The following is a 15,671-nucleotide window of genomic DNA, read 5'->3' as shown; positions in this document are numbered from 1 at the left end:
TTTGCCCTTCCTACTTGTATCTGATTCAACCATGGGAATATCAAATAGTAAGCAGAACAGCAAAAAAAGTTGCTGCCTTATTTCTGTAGATATTTTAATAAAAATTTAATCTGATTTCTATTGGGTTGCTTCTCAATTTAATGTCTTTAACTTTGACATATGTGCATATATATATATATATATATATAAAAATGTAACAAAAGGTCCATCCCATTTGTTTCAATGGCCAAAAAAAGGGGTCATAAGCCTCACTGCCCAACCCACAAGGCACACCAGAAAGTAAGTGAGAAGGGCTCTAGGAAGGGAAAAAGATGTAGCCCTTGTTTTTGTGGTGCCCTTCAATCATCACTGCTGAGCTTGAAGCTCTGTGAAGGTATGACATGACTTTGCAGAAAAGTAGAAGAGCTGTCTGGGTCACTTGCAGATTTCTGGCACAACAGCCCCGGGAGTGCTAGATCAGTTGGAGCTGTTTCTCCCTCTCTTTGGTGAAGGAGTTTCTGAGGATTCTAGCTTTGTTAGTGATTTTTCTGTTGTGGTGGCAGTGGTGATGATGGTGGCTGTTTCTGTCTATTGGCCCAACAGTTCTCTCAGCAGAGCAATTCTTCCCCATTCCCAGTAGCCAACCCTCTCCCCTGGACTCCCATCAGCCTTATTTTTTCCTAAGAACAAGGTACAGGATGCTGATGATGAAACTGAAGCAAAAGCAGATCCAGGCCAATATGAAGCAGTAGCCGTGGTGAGGTCGTGTGAACGCGACCATGCTGCCTGTGAACCGAGCCGTGTAAATGGAGACTCCAATCAGAATGCACATCCCTGTGGGAAGGAAGGGGGAAAAGAGGGTTGGAAAATGCACAGAAACCGGTATTGCTGCAGGACTTCTGAAGCACTGTTGTCTCCTGAGACTGTAATGCGTGTCTTGTGCCATATGAGAGAGGGGCTGCTGCCCTTTAGGCTTATTTATGGAGGATTTCTCTTGCAGACGTGATGACGTAAGACACTCGGGGCTTGTTTAGTGGGTGCCATGGGGAATAAACCTTTGTTAGGAGGAAATCAGTAATAAGATCTGCAGACAGTTTGCTGCTACATGTTGAATCCCATGAGCAGTAGCTGTCTAACTGTTTATTCCCCTGCCCCCCAAAATACTTGAATTCTTTTTGTTGTCTTTCAAAGGTATTTTGCAAAACCCACTGGGCTTCTCTAATGAAAATCTGGAAATGTTTTCATTATATACAGTAAAAAAAACCCCAACACTTTCCAATTCCTCAGTGCTTTAGTTTTTGTTTTTTCAAAAAAAATGGGCCACTGGAAACATTTAGCCAGCTGACAACCTCCCCTGATGGCCATGTGTGTGGACACGTGCAGCTACTTGCACCTGCAGAGGCAGCGGGACGCACGCAGAACCCTCGCAAGGTGCGCATACTTACAGCAAACCAGCATGATGGCTCCGGTGATGTAGAAACGTTTGCCTTTCTCCAGGGTGAACAGCTGGACAATGAACATGACAAGCGCAATGACAGAGAAAATGATTGAGAGGATCATAAAGGCTTGCGCGGCTTTGAGGGAAGCTGTGAAAACACAGGGAATAGATTTGAGAAGGTCAGGACTCAGCCTTGGTAATGTGCACCAAGGTCCTGTGGTTCATCACCACAATGAAAATTCAAATACGCCTTACCCTCATCACCACCGCTGACTGGCAGCTGCAGGCAGGTCTTGTTGCACAGTAGCCAGAGTCCCCATGAGACCGTTCCGAAGCTGGAAGTACCCACCATCCACACCTGAAATGGGACGAAACAGTTGAACAAGGGGGGAAAGGCGACCTGCCTCGCTCTCCTGGCCAGTTATCAGACGAAGCCCTAAGGGGAGCGAGAGTAGCCCAAGTGCCACGAGAGCCAGCGCTGGCAAAGTCCGTGTGTGCGGGCAGCAGACGAAGAGCCTGGGAGATGCCGCAGGTTTCCAAACCTGGGAGGCACCTGGTCTGGGCAAACCACCGGGGAACTCCGTTCCCATGACCCAGGGAGGGGGAAAACCGCTCAGACCCTCCCCGGCGAGGTGGCAGGAGGGCACGGCGGGGGGATCCAGCTGCCCGGGCGGCTGCGAGCCCCCTCCAGTCCCCGCCGCCTGCCCCGCTGGCAGGGCGCGGGGGGGGGCCCACCTTGGGCATCCCACCGGGGGCTGGCCTGTCCCACCTCGGCTGCCCTTCTCCTCCCTGAGCCCACCCATCATCACCATCGCTGACCTACGGACCCAAGCACCCACCCAGCTGCCCGTCCCCCTGCCCGCAGCAGCCGTGGCTCATCCAGGGCGGTCTCGACTTACGTTGGCAATGGTGGAGACGAAGAGCATGATGACAGTGGCGATATGGACCACAAAGATACCAGCCAGTAGCACCAACATCTTGGGTCCCTTCTAGGTGGTGGCACCGATATGGAGAGCTCTGGAGGAGAGCAGGAACAGAGAGGGGAGGTGAAGGGAAGGGCTGAATCAAAGAACAGCATTAGTACAGGCTTTATTTGCATGCAAGAAAACAAGGTGATTTTAAATCCATTCTGGAAGCGTGTAGTCACCAAAAAACATTGCTAAAACCTTTGTCAAAATCTGCAAGGGAGTTGCTCAAGAGCTTAAAGAAAGCCTGGAGGTAAAGGAACTAGTCTGGGAGGAGATGTAGAGCAGGGGTAGTTAGCTCGGGGGCATTTTAAAAATAGCCTGTGTATATACACAGGTTGCTTAAATTGGTGTGTGGTTATGTAAAGTAAAAATGACATACTCCAGGCCTACACTCCAGGAAGAGGAGTTTTTGCCCACAGGATTCAGAGAGGTCAGGAAAGATTTTCTCCTCCTGTTCCCCTTTTTATTCTCGTGGAACAGCCTCCTCCAGCTGGTCTGGAGTGGAGGAGTGTGTGTTCCTGTGTGCATCGGGTGTTGAACAGCGGTGCAGAGTGGTCTGGGGGGGCTACCCCTACTCAATGGTCTGCTCCATTATGTGAAGAGGAGAATAACCAGAACAGAAACGCCACTGAGGTGTTCTGGGGCAGGGGAAGATGCTTAGGTTTGCAATGAAAACTGCCTGTTTCCCTTTTAAAACTTGAGGCATGCAGATCTCTATTACTGCAGTAAGATTCTCTTGTAATGCAAATTCCTCTTTGGTTTGTTTTGGGGGGGTTTGCCTCTGTACCCTGCAAGCTCACAGTGCTTTACAGGCAATTTTCCTTCCAGGCATTACTGTCTCTGCAGTATAGCCACAGAAATCAAGCAGAAGCGTTTACTGGGTCCACTCTGCGGCCAGTGAAAGACTGCTTCCTAGAAAGTTTCACAGGGCTCTGTTGCTCGCTCTTGTGGTAGTGCTGGTACTGAAGAGCAGTATCAGGTATGTGATTAATGTTGGCTCTCAATTTATTTTGGTCCAGGTGACTCAGGTAAGATTTGATGCTGTCACCATTTGTACAGGGTGTGGTAACATTGTCATGGAACAACACAATTATACTTTATGATGTCTTTCACGCAAACTGTAACGAAAGGCTTTGTAAAGTCCCATAAATGTGTTTTTTTTAATTCAGTGACTCCACCTTCTCCACTCCTGTCTTTCCTCTCATTGTAGCCATGTGTGGGAGTGTATTCCTGTAAAGTGCTGCAGCTATTCCTTACACTGCTTTGGATACCGTTGCCCAAACCACAGCGGGGGGGCAGGCAGGCTTCTCCATCAGTGGCTCTTTGTCCAGTTCAGCATTAGATGATGACCAGGAGGAATTCCTTGAGTTCAGGAACCAGCTCTGTTAGGTCACTCCTCCCACCCAAACGAGGCCACTCCTTAGAAGGACAGATTAGGTTTGGTGACGGGTCCTATCTCCTCAGCATCAGCTGTGAGGTTTCCTTCACCTGGGAGATGTCTCTGGAGCCCTTTAGCCCCGGCTTGCTGAACATGGGCTGGGCTTGCTTGTCTGCTTTAGGGTGTCCTAGCAAAATCCTCGTGCTCTAGGGTTTGATTTGCCTAGATGGCCTGGTCACCATACCCTCTCTTGTCACAGTACCTCCCTTAGTGATGATCTTGGAGAAAGTACAGCCTTCTTAGGAGTTCCTCTCTGACTGTAGTGACAGTCATTTATGAGTTCAGCATTGCTAAAATCCAGGTTCTCAATACTATACGCAGGCTACCACGTGAACACACCTGTCTTGAGCGTTAAAACATTTCTTTCCATTGACTGCAAAAGGAATGAGGATTTCAAAATGCTGGATGGCAACTGATACGGATATCACCACTGTACCTTGAGCTGAGAATCTATTGCTGCTGCCATGACTAAGTTACATATCTGCAGCAGGTGCCTTGAATAGAGCCTCTGAGTCAAATCTTCTCATGCCTTTGACTACTTGTCATCCTTTTTTCTGATTACCTTGGATCTTACACAAACTGTAACGAGTGCTCTTGCCACCATAGTGTATTGGTATGCATACACCAAATGGTGGCAAATTTGCCTGCTCTGAAATTTGCCTTTACTGAACAGTGACTAAACTTTCTTCTTTCTTAGATGGATGTATTTTTCCATGGCCTCTTTAAAAACTAATTCAGTGGGGGTTATGCCAATTATTTTTGAGGGCCTTCAAAAAAAGCCCTGTAATTGAAAGACCAAAACCCTACTTTCATGACACCCTAAAAGACTAGAACAGTCATTTTAAATGCATCTTCTCTTTGTGTTCAGAAATGAAAATGAGGGATAAATGTTACTTTTCAATGTAAAAAAAAAAAAAAACAAACCACCACACACAGAACTTTGACCAATACACTAAGAAAAAACCCAAATCCTTTATTCCATTTGCTTTTTCTGCCCCATTCTCGCACTGCTTGAAAGCACTGTTAGTTCAGGTGCTTTTAGTGCACCTACTTCCTGAGAACGTCAGCACCTCTCCCTGAATACACATGCTATCAAACGCAAACTCCCCCGTGATATGTGCTCACAGCTTAGTTTTGATTCTTTGTGAGTTAAAGCACAGGCCTCCCTCTCTATTCATTCGCTTTCCCCTTCCTTCATCTCTCCCTGCCTTTTAAATAAAACACTAGAGAACAATCCCAAAGGAGCAGTGGGTGAACTAACGGCATTGAAATAGAGTCATCTCTGTCTCTGATGGTACGGCACAGACTTTTCCTCCCATTAGACAGAGAAGCTAGCAGAGCATTGGTGACTGACAGGATACTCTTTCCATTTCTTAAGTGTGAGACATCTTTCTCTGCTACAGGGTGGGGTCACATTGCTGGAGCAATAGGACACAATTGCATGCAAATGCCTTTTCTTCCATTCCCCTACCTAAACTGCAGCTGGATTTGGAGCTTCTCAGGCTCTTCTTGGGCTATGAGTCAGTCTTAGCCTTCCTAGAGCTGCCAGTTTTTTCCACTGACTCACCCCAAAGCTCCCAAAACCACAGTTGTTTAACCCTGCAAGTGTTCAGGACACTCTGTCAGTTTTAGGACTGCTTCTCAAGAACCAGTCAAGCAACCAGGTTGTGAATCCTGCATTGAGCCTCCTGGCATGTCTTCCAGAGGAGAGACCCCAGCTAAGCCAAGAAAAACAGAGCTGAGACATGAGATTAGAATGACTACTGAGGTAGGACAGGCTGGTGGGGAAGAAGGAGTGATGGTCGTGCACCTGCTGAACAGCCTGCATGAGTCAAGAGAAGATCTTGCACTGATGACAGCAGACTGAGTTTCTTTTTCCTGGGACGATGGATGAGGAAAAATAACAAGCCACACCAACAGTAACCATGAATAGCAATCACCGTAGCAGCCTTCAGCACAAAAAAGCCTACAGATAAGCATGACAGACTCTTATCTGTGTAGAGACTATTTATCTGACCATGCTGGAGTACACATACTGGGGAACAACACATAGCTCTGCTGCACCCTAGTTCAAGTTCAAGCAGGCAAGCACTATCCATTAAAAACTAAGACAAAGTCTTCTCATGCAGGCCAAGTGTAGCCACCCATATCACTCCTGTGTCTTCTTAAGTGTTTTGGATCCTTCTATCTGGAGGGCAATCTGGAGAAGTGAGTCCTTGCCCTTGGTTTGCTGCTTAGCAAAGAAGCAGGGTGGAATGCAAAGTGCCACTTGGAGATATGACAAAGGCCAACGGTACAGTTCCTCAAACATAGGGAGTGGGATACTCAAGAGGGCAAACCAGATTAGGTAGTGGTCCTTTGCTTCTGGCAGAAAGTGCACTGCAGTGAATGGAGTAGAGAGGAAGTGTACAGGATGTTTGTTGCAGGAATAATCAGGCTGGTTGGGGTGAAAAATCAGAGCACTCTCAACTAAATCTGAAATATTTCAGATCTGAAGTGTTCCTAAGGCATGTAGCTCATCTGACTTCCATTCCCCATCTCCTCTCTGAACTGAGGTTCCTGCTTGGGACTGCCTCTCCCAGGGTGAGTTGGTGAGGCGTACTGTGAGAGATGCTGGCTGAGGGGAGAACTCAGCCAATAGCCTATAGCAGCCTATAGTGTCCAGGGAGCTGAGGATGTCTAAATCGCACCATCTGTGAGCACCATGGTGACCTCTGACTCCTCTAAAACTCAGTTTTTCAGCTGAAGTCCCTTGGGTTTGATACATTCAATTTCTCAACAAGGGAAAGATGGCATTTCAGGGAAAGAGCAAATTGTTTTGGCCAGAATGTCGACAAAAATCTCCATAGATTGAAAGCAACCAAGATGAAAGAAATTCTGCCTTCCCCAGCTGCCACCACAGAATATAAGGAATACAGCAGTGAGTCAGATCAGTGGTCTGTCTCACCCAGTACGCTGTCTCTGATGGTGGCAGGAGGAGGTCCAAAAAAGAGAGAAAGCATGTGAACCTGGCCACTGTCTGAGGTGGCACAGAGTCACACCAGGAATACTGGTGGTTTGAATCAGGGCCAAGGCCGCTTGGAAAGGAAGGGGAAAATTGGAGAGGATGGGACAGAAAATAAAAACTATTTGATATTGTTTGAGATGATAGCCACAAACTGCTACCTTTGTCACTGCTGGATTCCTCACTGCAAAGCCAACCTACAAATAGCAATGCTGCCATGATGCTACCGGTAAGGGAAACCTCAAGGTGAGGTAAAACCTTCCGCAGAATTTGTAGATCTGCCTTTTGACTGAGCTGAGGCCCTGACTGCATCTTAGCCCTGCTACAACTGCATGCCTTGGCATTGTGTGTGATATGAGCATGAGTCCTCATCATGGCCAGGGTCATTTGGCAGGATGCAAAGATGTGAAGATCTCTGTGATATTCTGGTGGCATGGTGACTTTGGACCCGTCATATTGTTACTAGAAAAGTCATGACAACTTTAAACAACAACAGGGAAGGATCTTTTTGCTTTCACCCTTTGCTCTGTTTCTTGCTTCAGATCCAGCTGAAGCCTTGCTGACTCCAGACTTTTATAAACCACTGTACGCCAGCACTGCTGTTGACAACTTGGTTTTGACAGACCGGCCTGACTCAATTTACACATCGGATGCTTTTTATAGACATGTGGATGAGTAGGCTGGTGCCTCTGGAAAGAGATTTCACATGTGTGGGAAAAGGGTTGGGCAGGAGGTGTGCGTGGGGACACGGAGACCTTTGGAGCCTCTGGTTTATGGCAGTGAGAAGATTTTGTGCGTGCATGGGTGGTGGCTGTGGTGACCACGCGGGGTACAGCGATGCTGCAAAAGTAGCAGATGAATGTCAGCCAAAAGGAAAGTGTAGAGCAGCCTGAGGGGCTACAACTGAAAATAAGCTTAAGTAAATGGAAGATTTTGTCTGGCTCTTGGGAAGCGTTTCCTGGAGATATGGTCTCCAAGGGATCAGGGGAATTGCCTTCCCAGGAGAGCGGTAAAGCCTCAGCATGTGAATCACTTCTTGTGGGACTAAAGTCCTCAAGAATCCACCCGTGCTAACGAACTTCCACTCGCTGAGAGATGCAAGGGGGCGTCACAAACGATGACACACAAGGGTTTTCCAGCTCTCATGCTCGTGATTCATAGGAGAGTGGGGAAATATCAGAGCTCCTAGGGCAGACAGTGAGGAATTGGCATTTTCTCCAGAAGAAACCACCCTCGAGCGCTCAGCCATGTGACAACATCAACTGAAACTCCAGAGCTCGCTTGGTAGTAGGAAGGGGAAGAGACAGCCGCCTGGGGCCCGCCAGGCAGCCAGCCGCCACCGCTGGAGGAAAACTCTGTCACTCCTCACACCAGACACGCCAGGGAAGGGCTGGGGCTGATGGGTGCCGAGCGAGAGGGAGGGGTGGGGAAGGGGTCCTTCGAGCTACTGGGAGCACAGAAGAGCTCCTCCGGACGTTTGGAGGTGCGGTGGGGAGCACCCTCACCCCTGAGCGCGCTGGATGGTCCCTGGGTGGGTTAATTAGACGTGGGAGTTGCTGTGACTCGCAGGGGTTCAGGCAAGATGCCGAGATACGCGAGAAGCGTTTGTGGGAGGACTGTCGGTCCGGGCGATGACATGGTGCGTGTCGGGGTGTGCATCCGCAGCTCTGCGCGGCTCCCTCTGTGAATGGGAATGTGCGTCTGTGGTTTCCCCATGAGCAGAGCTGAAGCGTGTGTGTGAGCGTGTGTCTGCCTGCCTGCGTGCTCATGCGCGCCTTCCTTATGGGTGCACGTATCTATCTGTGTGACTTTGACACTGACAGTGCCCACGTGGGAGAAACCATCTGACAGCTCTGACAGGAAAGTTCAGGTTACAGCGTGGTGTGAGCAAAAGTGCACAGATCATTTCTGGTGGGACTTCCTGCTTTTCCTCCTTGCAACAGCCTTTAGATAGAGGTGGAAGGTCCGTGAAGCCCACATCAGCTGTGCTTTTGGCTGCATTTTTAAATTAAAACTGCAATTCTCTGATTTACAGAGACAGTTTTGTAAAGATCTTCCCTTTTTTTTTCAGGGGAGGGTAACTCTGAAAAAGAAGTGGCTCCTTATCAGATAGCGTCCCTCTCAAGACTGCAAAACCTCTGAATATGCCAGTACAGCCTATGAGACACTGAGGTCGATGCGACTTAGGCATCTAAAGAGTCTGAGCTTTTGGGTCAGCCTGCCTCGAGGCTGTCCTTGTTCCTGCAAGCCAACTTGGAAAAGACTGCGCAGGATTAAATTGCAGAATTGTGTGATAGCTCCTTCTTTCAACCCGCAGTGCACAAGTGTTGGACTGGGGGGGAGCAGGAGCTTGAGTAGAAAGCAGAAGCAAGACGATGCTGTGCAGCCTGGAGTTGGTCGGTGCTTTGTGCAGGGTGGGGTAAAGGTGGTCATGAGGTAAAATGCCCCGTCTGGCTTCAAGAGGGCTTCTTACCCCTGTGATTAGCATGGGCTGGCGGAACGGTACAGGTGTCATTCTAGCTCATGTTACGTGAGGAAACAGCTCTCCACCAGGCATCGAGAACTGCCCTTGTCAGCGCACACCACGATGGCCTGGCTGCAGCCGCTGGAGGCCAGCTAGCAGGCAGGTTGGCTCAGCTGCCTGAGCTGGCACGACCAGTGGCAGTGCCAGTCTCAGAGCGCAGCTTTCCTCCAGCAGTGGTCCACGTTCCTGGAGCTGGTCTTCAGCAACCCCCTGACCAACCTGCTCCCAGCTCTGAGCATTTTGCAGCTCTCCCCTCTTGCTCCCATGGCTCTCACTGTCCTTTCCAGAGGCTTGCTGGGGCCCGTAGGGGAGATGTCTCTCCGGAATGAGAAGAATGTGGACGCTGGACCCAGTCATGGCAGCTGCTTTCACAACTCCCCTCCTTGAGCAGACTCTGCCCTGCGAGGGCAAAAGGACAGCGAAGGTCCTTGCCCTGGATTTCCTCGAATCCAAACGTATTGCTAAGGTGGCCCCACATCACACGAGCTAAGCCTTCGGCGTGAGTCACCTGCTGTCAGCCACTCCAAGGCTCATAGTTCATTGCATTTCTCTGCATGGTTGGGGATGACCTAGTCCAGGATCTGACCCTGGGCTCTCATCGTGGGTATCTCCCCGTGCCTGCGGTACAGACTGGTTTTCACAGGGGAAAGGGGATAGATCTTAATTATGAGCTTGGCAAACCAGTCACTCCCTTGGGCAACGTGGGTTCTGGAGCTGAGTTGTCCTAACCTGTCCCTCCCTACCATGACAAGGCATGGGCTACGTTTGGTCTTACTCAGAGAGCAGCTTCCATGTCCTCTCTGCCCTGCCGCAAACAGTTCAGGAGGAGGAGGGTGTGTGGAGCTGCAAATTTGGCCAGGGTTTCCTTTGTTCATTGTCCAGCTGTTCTAACTAAGGAGGTACTTTCCAAAACTCTCCCAGCGGGGTTTGAAGAAATCATGCTCCAGATGGCAGCCCCCAGATGTGCTGCTTTGCTGCCCTCCCTGCAGTGTAACAGCAGAAAGCAGTTTAAGAAAGGAGGCACTCTAGATTTGATTATATGGGGAACTGGTGCTGGACCCTGTGTCATGGTGTGGGATGACTGGGTGTGGACTGGCTCTGACAAAGGATCTGTATAGTCACATTTGAGCTGGTGCTTCAGCATGGTTATTCAGGGGCAGTATTACAGCACTGCGGCTACCAGTTAGTTACCAGTCCTGGCAGGGGCTGTCGAAAGAGCAGGGCCGGGGAGAAGAGCCTCCTTTTCTGTGCACGCTGCTTTGCCTCAGCAGAAAAGACCCATGAAGTACTAAGAATCCATCTTCAGATGGGGAGATAGATAGGAAATCCCCTTCCTTGCCCTCCCTTTTGGAGATGTAAAAGAGCACCTCTGGGTCTCTTACTTCTCCCTGCCTTGAAGGAAGGGTGAAGAAATCTCATCTTTTAGTCCTTTTTCATTACTTTTTTTGCAGGAGAACAGGAGGAAGGAAAAAAATTAGGAGTGCCACACCCTGCAGCCTGCCCTGTGTTGTGTGTGACAGTGCTGTCACCTCCCTATTGAAGGGCACATGCACAGGAGCCCATCGAGATCAAAGGGGTCTAGTAGTGCTATTTCTTGCCTTGCGGGGCACTTGAGTATCCGAGGGCAAATCCCAGCCCGGCATCAGGTGCCTTCCCCTTCGCCATCAGGTGTAGCACTCAGTGAGGAGTGCGCCCGTCCAGCAGCCGAAGGGAACTGGGAGGGTGAGCAAGTGGACACGTGCCGTGGAAGGGGTGTTGTGGCTGCCGCGTGGGGTTGGTGGGGCCTGTAAAGCCCCATGGGGGCTGGCAGGGCTAAGGAAGCAGGCTGTACCCCGCCGCTCCTCCAGCTTTTTGCTCTGAGGAAACTCAAGCAGGCGCAGGCTGAGTGCCATGTGCCAGCCTTGCAGCTGGGAGGGGGATGAATAGAGAGAAGGATTCCTGCTTGCAGCAAATCGTCTCCCCTATCTCATTATAGACAAGGCCCTGAGGTGGGTCTTTTACCAAAAAAATGCTGGCTATTATCAGCAGATCTCCCAGAACTGTTTCAAAATACAACCTCTGCTCCACCCCAGGCCACCAAATAGCAATTCCTGCATGCACTTGCATTGCTCGCACACTGCAAAATTCAAAGACCACCGGCTAGGCCAGCAGGGCCGGTTTTCCAAGCCCAGGGCTCTCTGTCTTCAGCAGGCTACTGGGGAGCACTAGCAACCCTGCAGCTCTGAGGCACCCGCTCCAAAACGGGGTGATTCTCCACAAGAACCCAAGTCCCTCCTCCACGAACGTGTCCTTGGGTGCGGCTCGACTCCGTCTCTCTCGGATGTCTACCTCGGGGTGGCACGTGCCGGTGGAGGTGCCCGGCTCTCGCACGAGGGTAGCCTGGATGAGTGGCTCGGACTGCGTGCCACGGGTTTGAATGGTTAGTCATAGCTGGGGGGAGCTTCCACGGGAGCCTACTGGGAGGAACTCCTTACGTGGGTGTGCAGTGCCTCACGTGAAGGAGCTGCATGTCAGGGTGTGCTTCCAGGCACTGCAGGGTTAGTGATAGTAAGACACCTCAGTTTTGATCCTTTTCCCGCGCTGATCCCCAAGGCAGCAAATAGAAACAAGCTGCCTTTAAGCCTGCACTCTCTGCACACAGTGCCCCGGTTTGACAGCTGTGTGAGGTGGGCTGGGTGGAGGCATTCGGCTGCCTTAAACCCCTGTTATCATAGGCACGATAGCTAATGGGGTCCAAGCTTTCACACTCTTCATGCCCAGCTCCCTCTTGTGTGTTTGCTCAGAAAAGAATCCCACTCCACCCAGAAATGTCAAGTGGGCAGTTCCTGGGCAAAGCTGCTCTCAGAGGTGCCTTGAGGAATTCAAAGCTTTTGAGAAAGTTGCTCTGTGGCCACAGCTTTTTTTCCTTTTTTTTTGCAAACCGATTTCATTGCTAATGGTGGTAAACGACAACTTCCGAAAATGCTTTCTTCCCAGACTGATTGCTGACTGCCCTGCAAACACTCGCTGCCTCAGTCAGCTTCCCTACCACTCACATCTATTTCTCAGGCAGGAGGCACTCCTGCATGACCGAACTGCAAGCAATAGGGCCAGAGAGGACCTCAAAATTCGCAAAATCCATCCTTCTGCCACAAGGTTAAGGTGAGCTCAGCTTCTTGGTCATTCATATATAGTAACTGTCCACAGCACCAGCCTGAGTCCCAGCCATTCCTGGCCGGACTGGGCTAAATACTGTTTCAGTCTCTTTCAGACCCATGAAACTGTGCAGGGATGGGCTGGGTTCCTGCGACAGGAACCAAAGCCTGGTGCCAAAAAACTGGCTTTGCTGCACTCCCTTTCTCAGACCTCAAAAATAGTTCAGATGTGACCGCAAGATACAAACCATAGCAGACAGATGAAGTGAGAGAACTGGTGCAGAGGAGGAAGGAGGGAAGGGGTGGTTGTGTGGAAAAAGGCAGGTGAATAAGGAAAATTGCCAGTCTCTGCAATCCTACACTTCCCATCAGTGCCTCCCCCCACCGCACCCCACCACGCAGCCCGCGGTGCTCTTAGCAATTCCACCCGCTCCCTCATGTCGCCTCTCAGTGCTCCCCACCCCAGGGTCTGCGCTGCCAAGGAAGGCGTAGCATGGATTTCTACCCATCGTGTGGCTTTGCTTAAGAACTGGGGCTTGGCCTCAGCCTCCGGAGCTGGGACCCCAACAGAAAAAGAGAGGTCCTCTCCATTGTACCCCAAAGTCTGCACCGCTGGGGCCCCTCAGACTTCACTTGGAATGATTGTTGTTGTTTGAAATTAAAGCTTGGCAAACTACCGATGGAGGGGAGAGGGACGCGCAGACAAAAGCGAGCGAGAGCCAGAAACGCTGAACCAGCAGCCCTAATTTCCAGCAGGTGTTTTCCCACGTTTGTAAACAACGCTCCTCCGGCAGCACGCGGCAGCTCCTGCGCCGGGGCTGGCCCAGGTTGGGCACCCTGTGCCTGCGCCCCGGCTGCACATGCCCCGGAGGCCAAAATAACACAGCTGCTGCCAGCACTCGACGGTTGCAACCCGGGCACCTTGCAGAGTCGCTTTGCTCCCGTCACGCAGCTGATTTCAAAGCAAAAGCTGGACGGTTAAGGTGCGTCCCGTAGCCGGCTCCCGTGCCAAGTTAAAGAGAAGTGGCGGAGCAGAGGAGGAAAGCAGGCTGGAGCTGCCTGGCGAGGGGAGCAGCCGCCAGTGAGGGAGAAAAGTCGCTGAGGGTTTTCGAGAGCCGCTCTTACCGTGTGGGCTGGGGCCTGTCCTGGCACCTGTGGGAGCAGGAGCGTGCTGGGCTGCAGTGCTGGTGTCCTGGAGCGCGGAGCTGTAGTGACGGGGAGTGACCCGGTGGTGCTTTAAGTTTCCTCCGGTGGTGCGGGAGGGTGGTGTCTTTCCACTCTGTTTTAAAGGAGTTACTATGAATCAGTCTGCCTTTAAAGAGAGGGAGAAGGGGAAAAAAAAAAAAATTAATGAGCTACGCCCTGCTTTGTTGGCAGGGAGTCAAGAGTCGCTGGGAGGAAAGCAGCAATTCAAAGAAATCCGTGCAGGGCTGCGTCTGACTCAGTGTGCAGTGCAGAGACCGCAGCCTGGAAAAACGACTGACGTTGATCCAGCTGAGTAATAGAGGCCCACAGCAGCATCTGTTTATAAAACTGAACTTCTGGTTGTCATAAAAAAAAAAAAAAAGTATAGTTACAAATGTGGCAACGGGACTTCAACAATACAATCACTCAAACAAACAAACAGCCGGTTGGCAGGGGCATCATGAGCCTGGGTGAGTCACCGCATCCCCTCCCCGTGCTGCACAGGGAGAAGTCGCTGAGGTTGGCGGCACGGGGGGATGAAAATCGGACCTGTGGGGTTGGCATGGACAAGACTTTTGGGAATATACCAAGGAGCAGAGATGCTCAAAATGCAGCTCTGGCCTGGCGGTGACTCTGGAGCAAGTTGGCCAGATGGTGGTGGTTTGCTTCCACGGAGAGCGAGCAGGCAAGGAAAATGAAATAAGGAGTTTGTGATTCACAGTTTTCTGAGGTCAGCATTTCTTGTCATCTTAAAGACCTCTAAAAATAGATCCTTTACATTGCAGAGAATTGACTGGTGTAGTTGTCTTGTGGATGCTACAGGCAAGACTGAGTGGGGATATGCTTGGCATGTGGGTGAAGGGGGAAGAAGTTTGTCAGAAAGCATCTGGGTTAAAATGTGCTCCATATTGTGAGAGAGTTGGTGATCTGCTACTGCAAGGAATCAAGCCTGCCTTTGCAGAGGCCCAGAAAGAGATAAGCAGATACTGATAAAATACCTGGCAAAGGCCTTTCCCGTTTTAATGAGGACACTGGATTGCCTTTATTTGAAAGACAAAACTGGTGCTCTTTGAAGTCTACACAGATTAAAAGACCTTGCTATTTTTCAGATTATTCCTTCTCTCTGGTGTTATTGATATGTGTCTGGTCTAATTTTAGACTATAGCAGCCTGCTTAAAAAACAGAGCTATGGATAAAACAGCAGCAAAGATGATACATATGTTGGGCAAAGACATCATGCCCAGACGATCCCAGGGGAATTTTGCCACTGATGGAAAATAAAGAGAGATTTTTGTTCCCTGAGGATAGAATAAGCCTAACTGTGTTTAATACCTATGGGTTAGAACATGCTTCTTCTTGGTGATATACACAAATACAATATCTAGGGAAAGGAAAAAGTATTTGCTTACCCTGCAGAAGGAGCTGGCATTTGCATTGAGCTGCACTGTCCATTTGCCCTTCCCTGTTCCCCCAGCAGAGTTTATTGGAGTGGTGGATGCTCACCACACAAAATACTGGGGCACACGGTCCCAAAGCACACTCTGTGGACCAGAGTTCAGCTGCGGTGGAGCATCCTCTGCCCCACACCTGTTCACAAGTGACTGCCCACCTGCCAGAGGGCAGCTGCCTGCACACTCGCAGAATTGCTTATCTGAGACCCAGCAGCCAAAACACCTGCATCTAAAACACACTCCCACGGGGCAACAACAGTGGAGCCCCCTAAGAAGTCAGGTATGAAGTGACCCGTGACTGGCAAAGCATTATTTGTCCAGCGAGAGCAAACTTATTTTGTACAAATTGCTCTCTAGCCTTGGAGGCCGTGTCAGGCAATGGCCAACATCAGACACTTTGCAGGGAGGCAGTGGGGTTCTGCAGCGTCAGCGGCAGCTTGCCCACAGCAGCGTTCCTTCCCAGCTCTCCATCTGGAAATGTTGATGCCCAGCCAGCAGAGTAAAGAAAAGTAACCGGACAGGCCACATAGTCTGTGACTGTGGCCCTGGA

General features: G+C 50.3%; 1 protein-coding gene across 1 annotated transcript; it reads right to left on the bottom strand.

Moving 5' to 3' along the window:
* Window positions 1-301: 301 nt before the first annotated feature.
* EMP1 (epithelial membrane protein 1) lies at window positions 302-13,746 on the bottom strand. The gene is made up of 5 exons (XM_010565843.1): window positions 13,611-13,746; window positions 2,317-2,434; window positions 1,673-1,775; window positions 1,425-1,565; window positions 302-813 (listed from the first exon to the last, which is right to left on the bottom strand). Exons 2-5 carry the CDS (start codon window positions 2,392-2,394, stop codon window positions 650-652), a joined length of 486 nt encoding a protein of 161 aa, XP_010564145.1. The 5' UTR covers window positions 2,395-2,434; window positions 13,611-13,746; the 3' UTR covers window positions 302-649.
* Between the last annotated feature and the right edge of the window lie 1,925 nt (window positions 13,747-15,671).

This window comes from Haliaeetus leucocephalus, unplaced genomic scaffold (assembly GCF_000737465.1).
Source record: "Haliaeetus leucocephalus isolate CR32 unplaced genomic scaffold, Haliaeetus_leucocephalus-4.0 Scaffold196, whole genome shotgun sequence".
In the NCBI taxonomy this organism is placed as follows: domain Eukaryota; kingdom Metazoa; phylum Chordata; class Aves; order Accipitriformes; family Accipitridae; genus Haliaeetus; species Haliaeetus leucocephalus.
Note: the sequence above shows the minus strand (reverse complement) of the source record. Positions and strands in the feature narration are given on the sequence as shown.

Coding starts and splice junctions, on each gene's coding strand:
- EMP1 (XM_010565843.1), bottom strand. CDS start 2,394: ATGTTGGTGCTACTGGCTGGTATCTTTGTGGTCCATATCGCCACTGTC. Junction 1,566..1,672: donor AGTCAGCGGTGGTGATGAGG/GTAAGGCGTATT, acceptor GTGTTTTCACAG/CTTCCCTCAAAGCCGCGCAA. Junction 814..1,424: donor AGCCATCATGCTGGTTTGCT/GTAAGTATGCGC, acceptor TCCTTCCCACAG/GGATGTGCATTCTGATTGGA.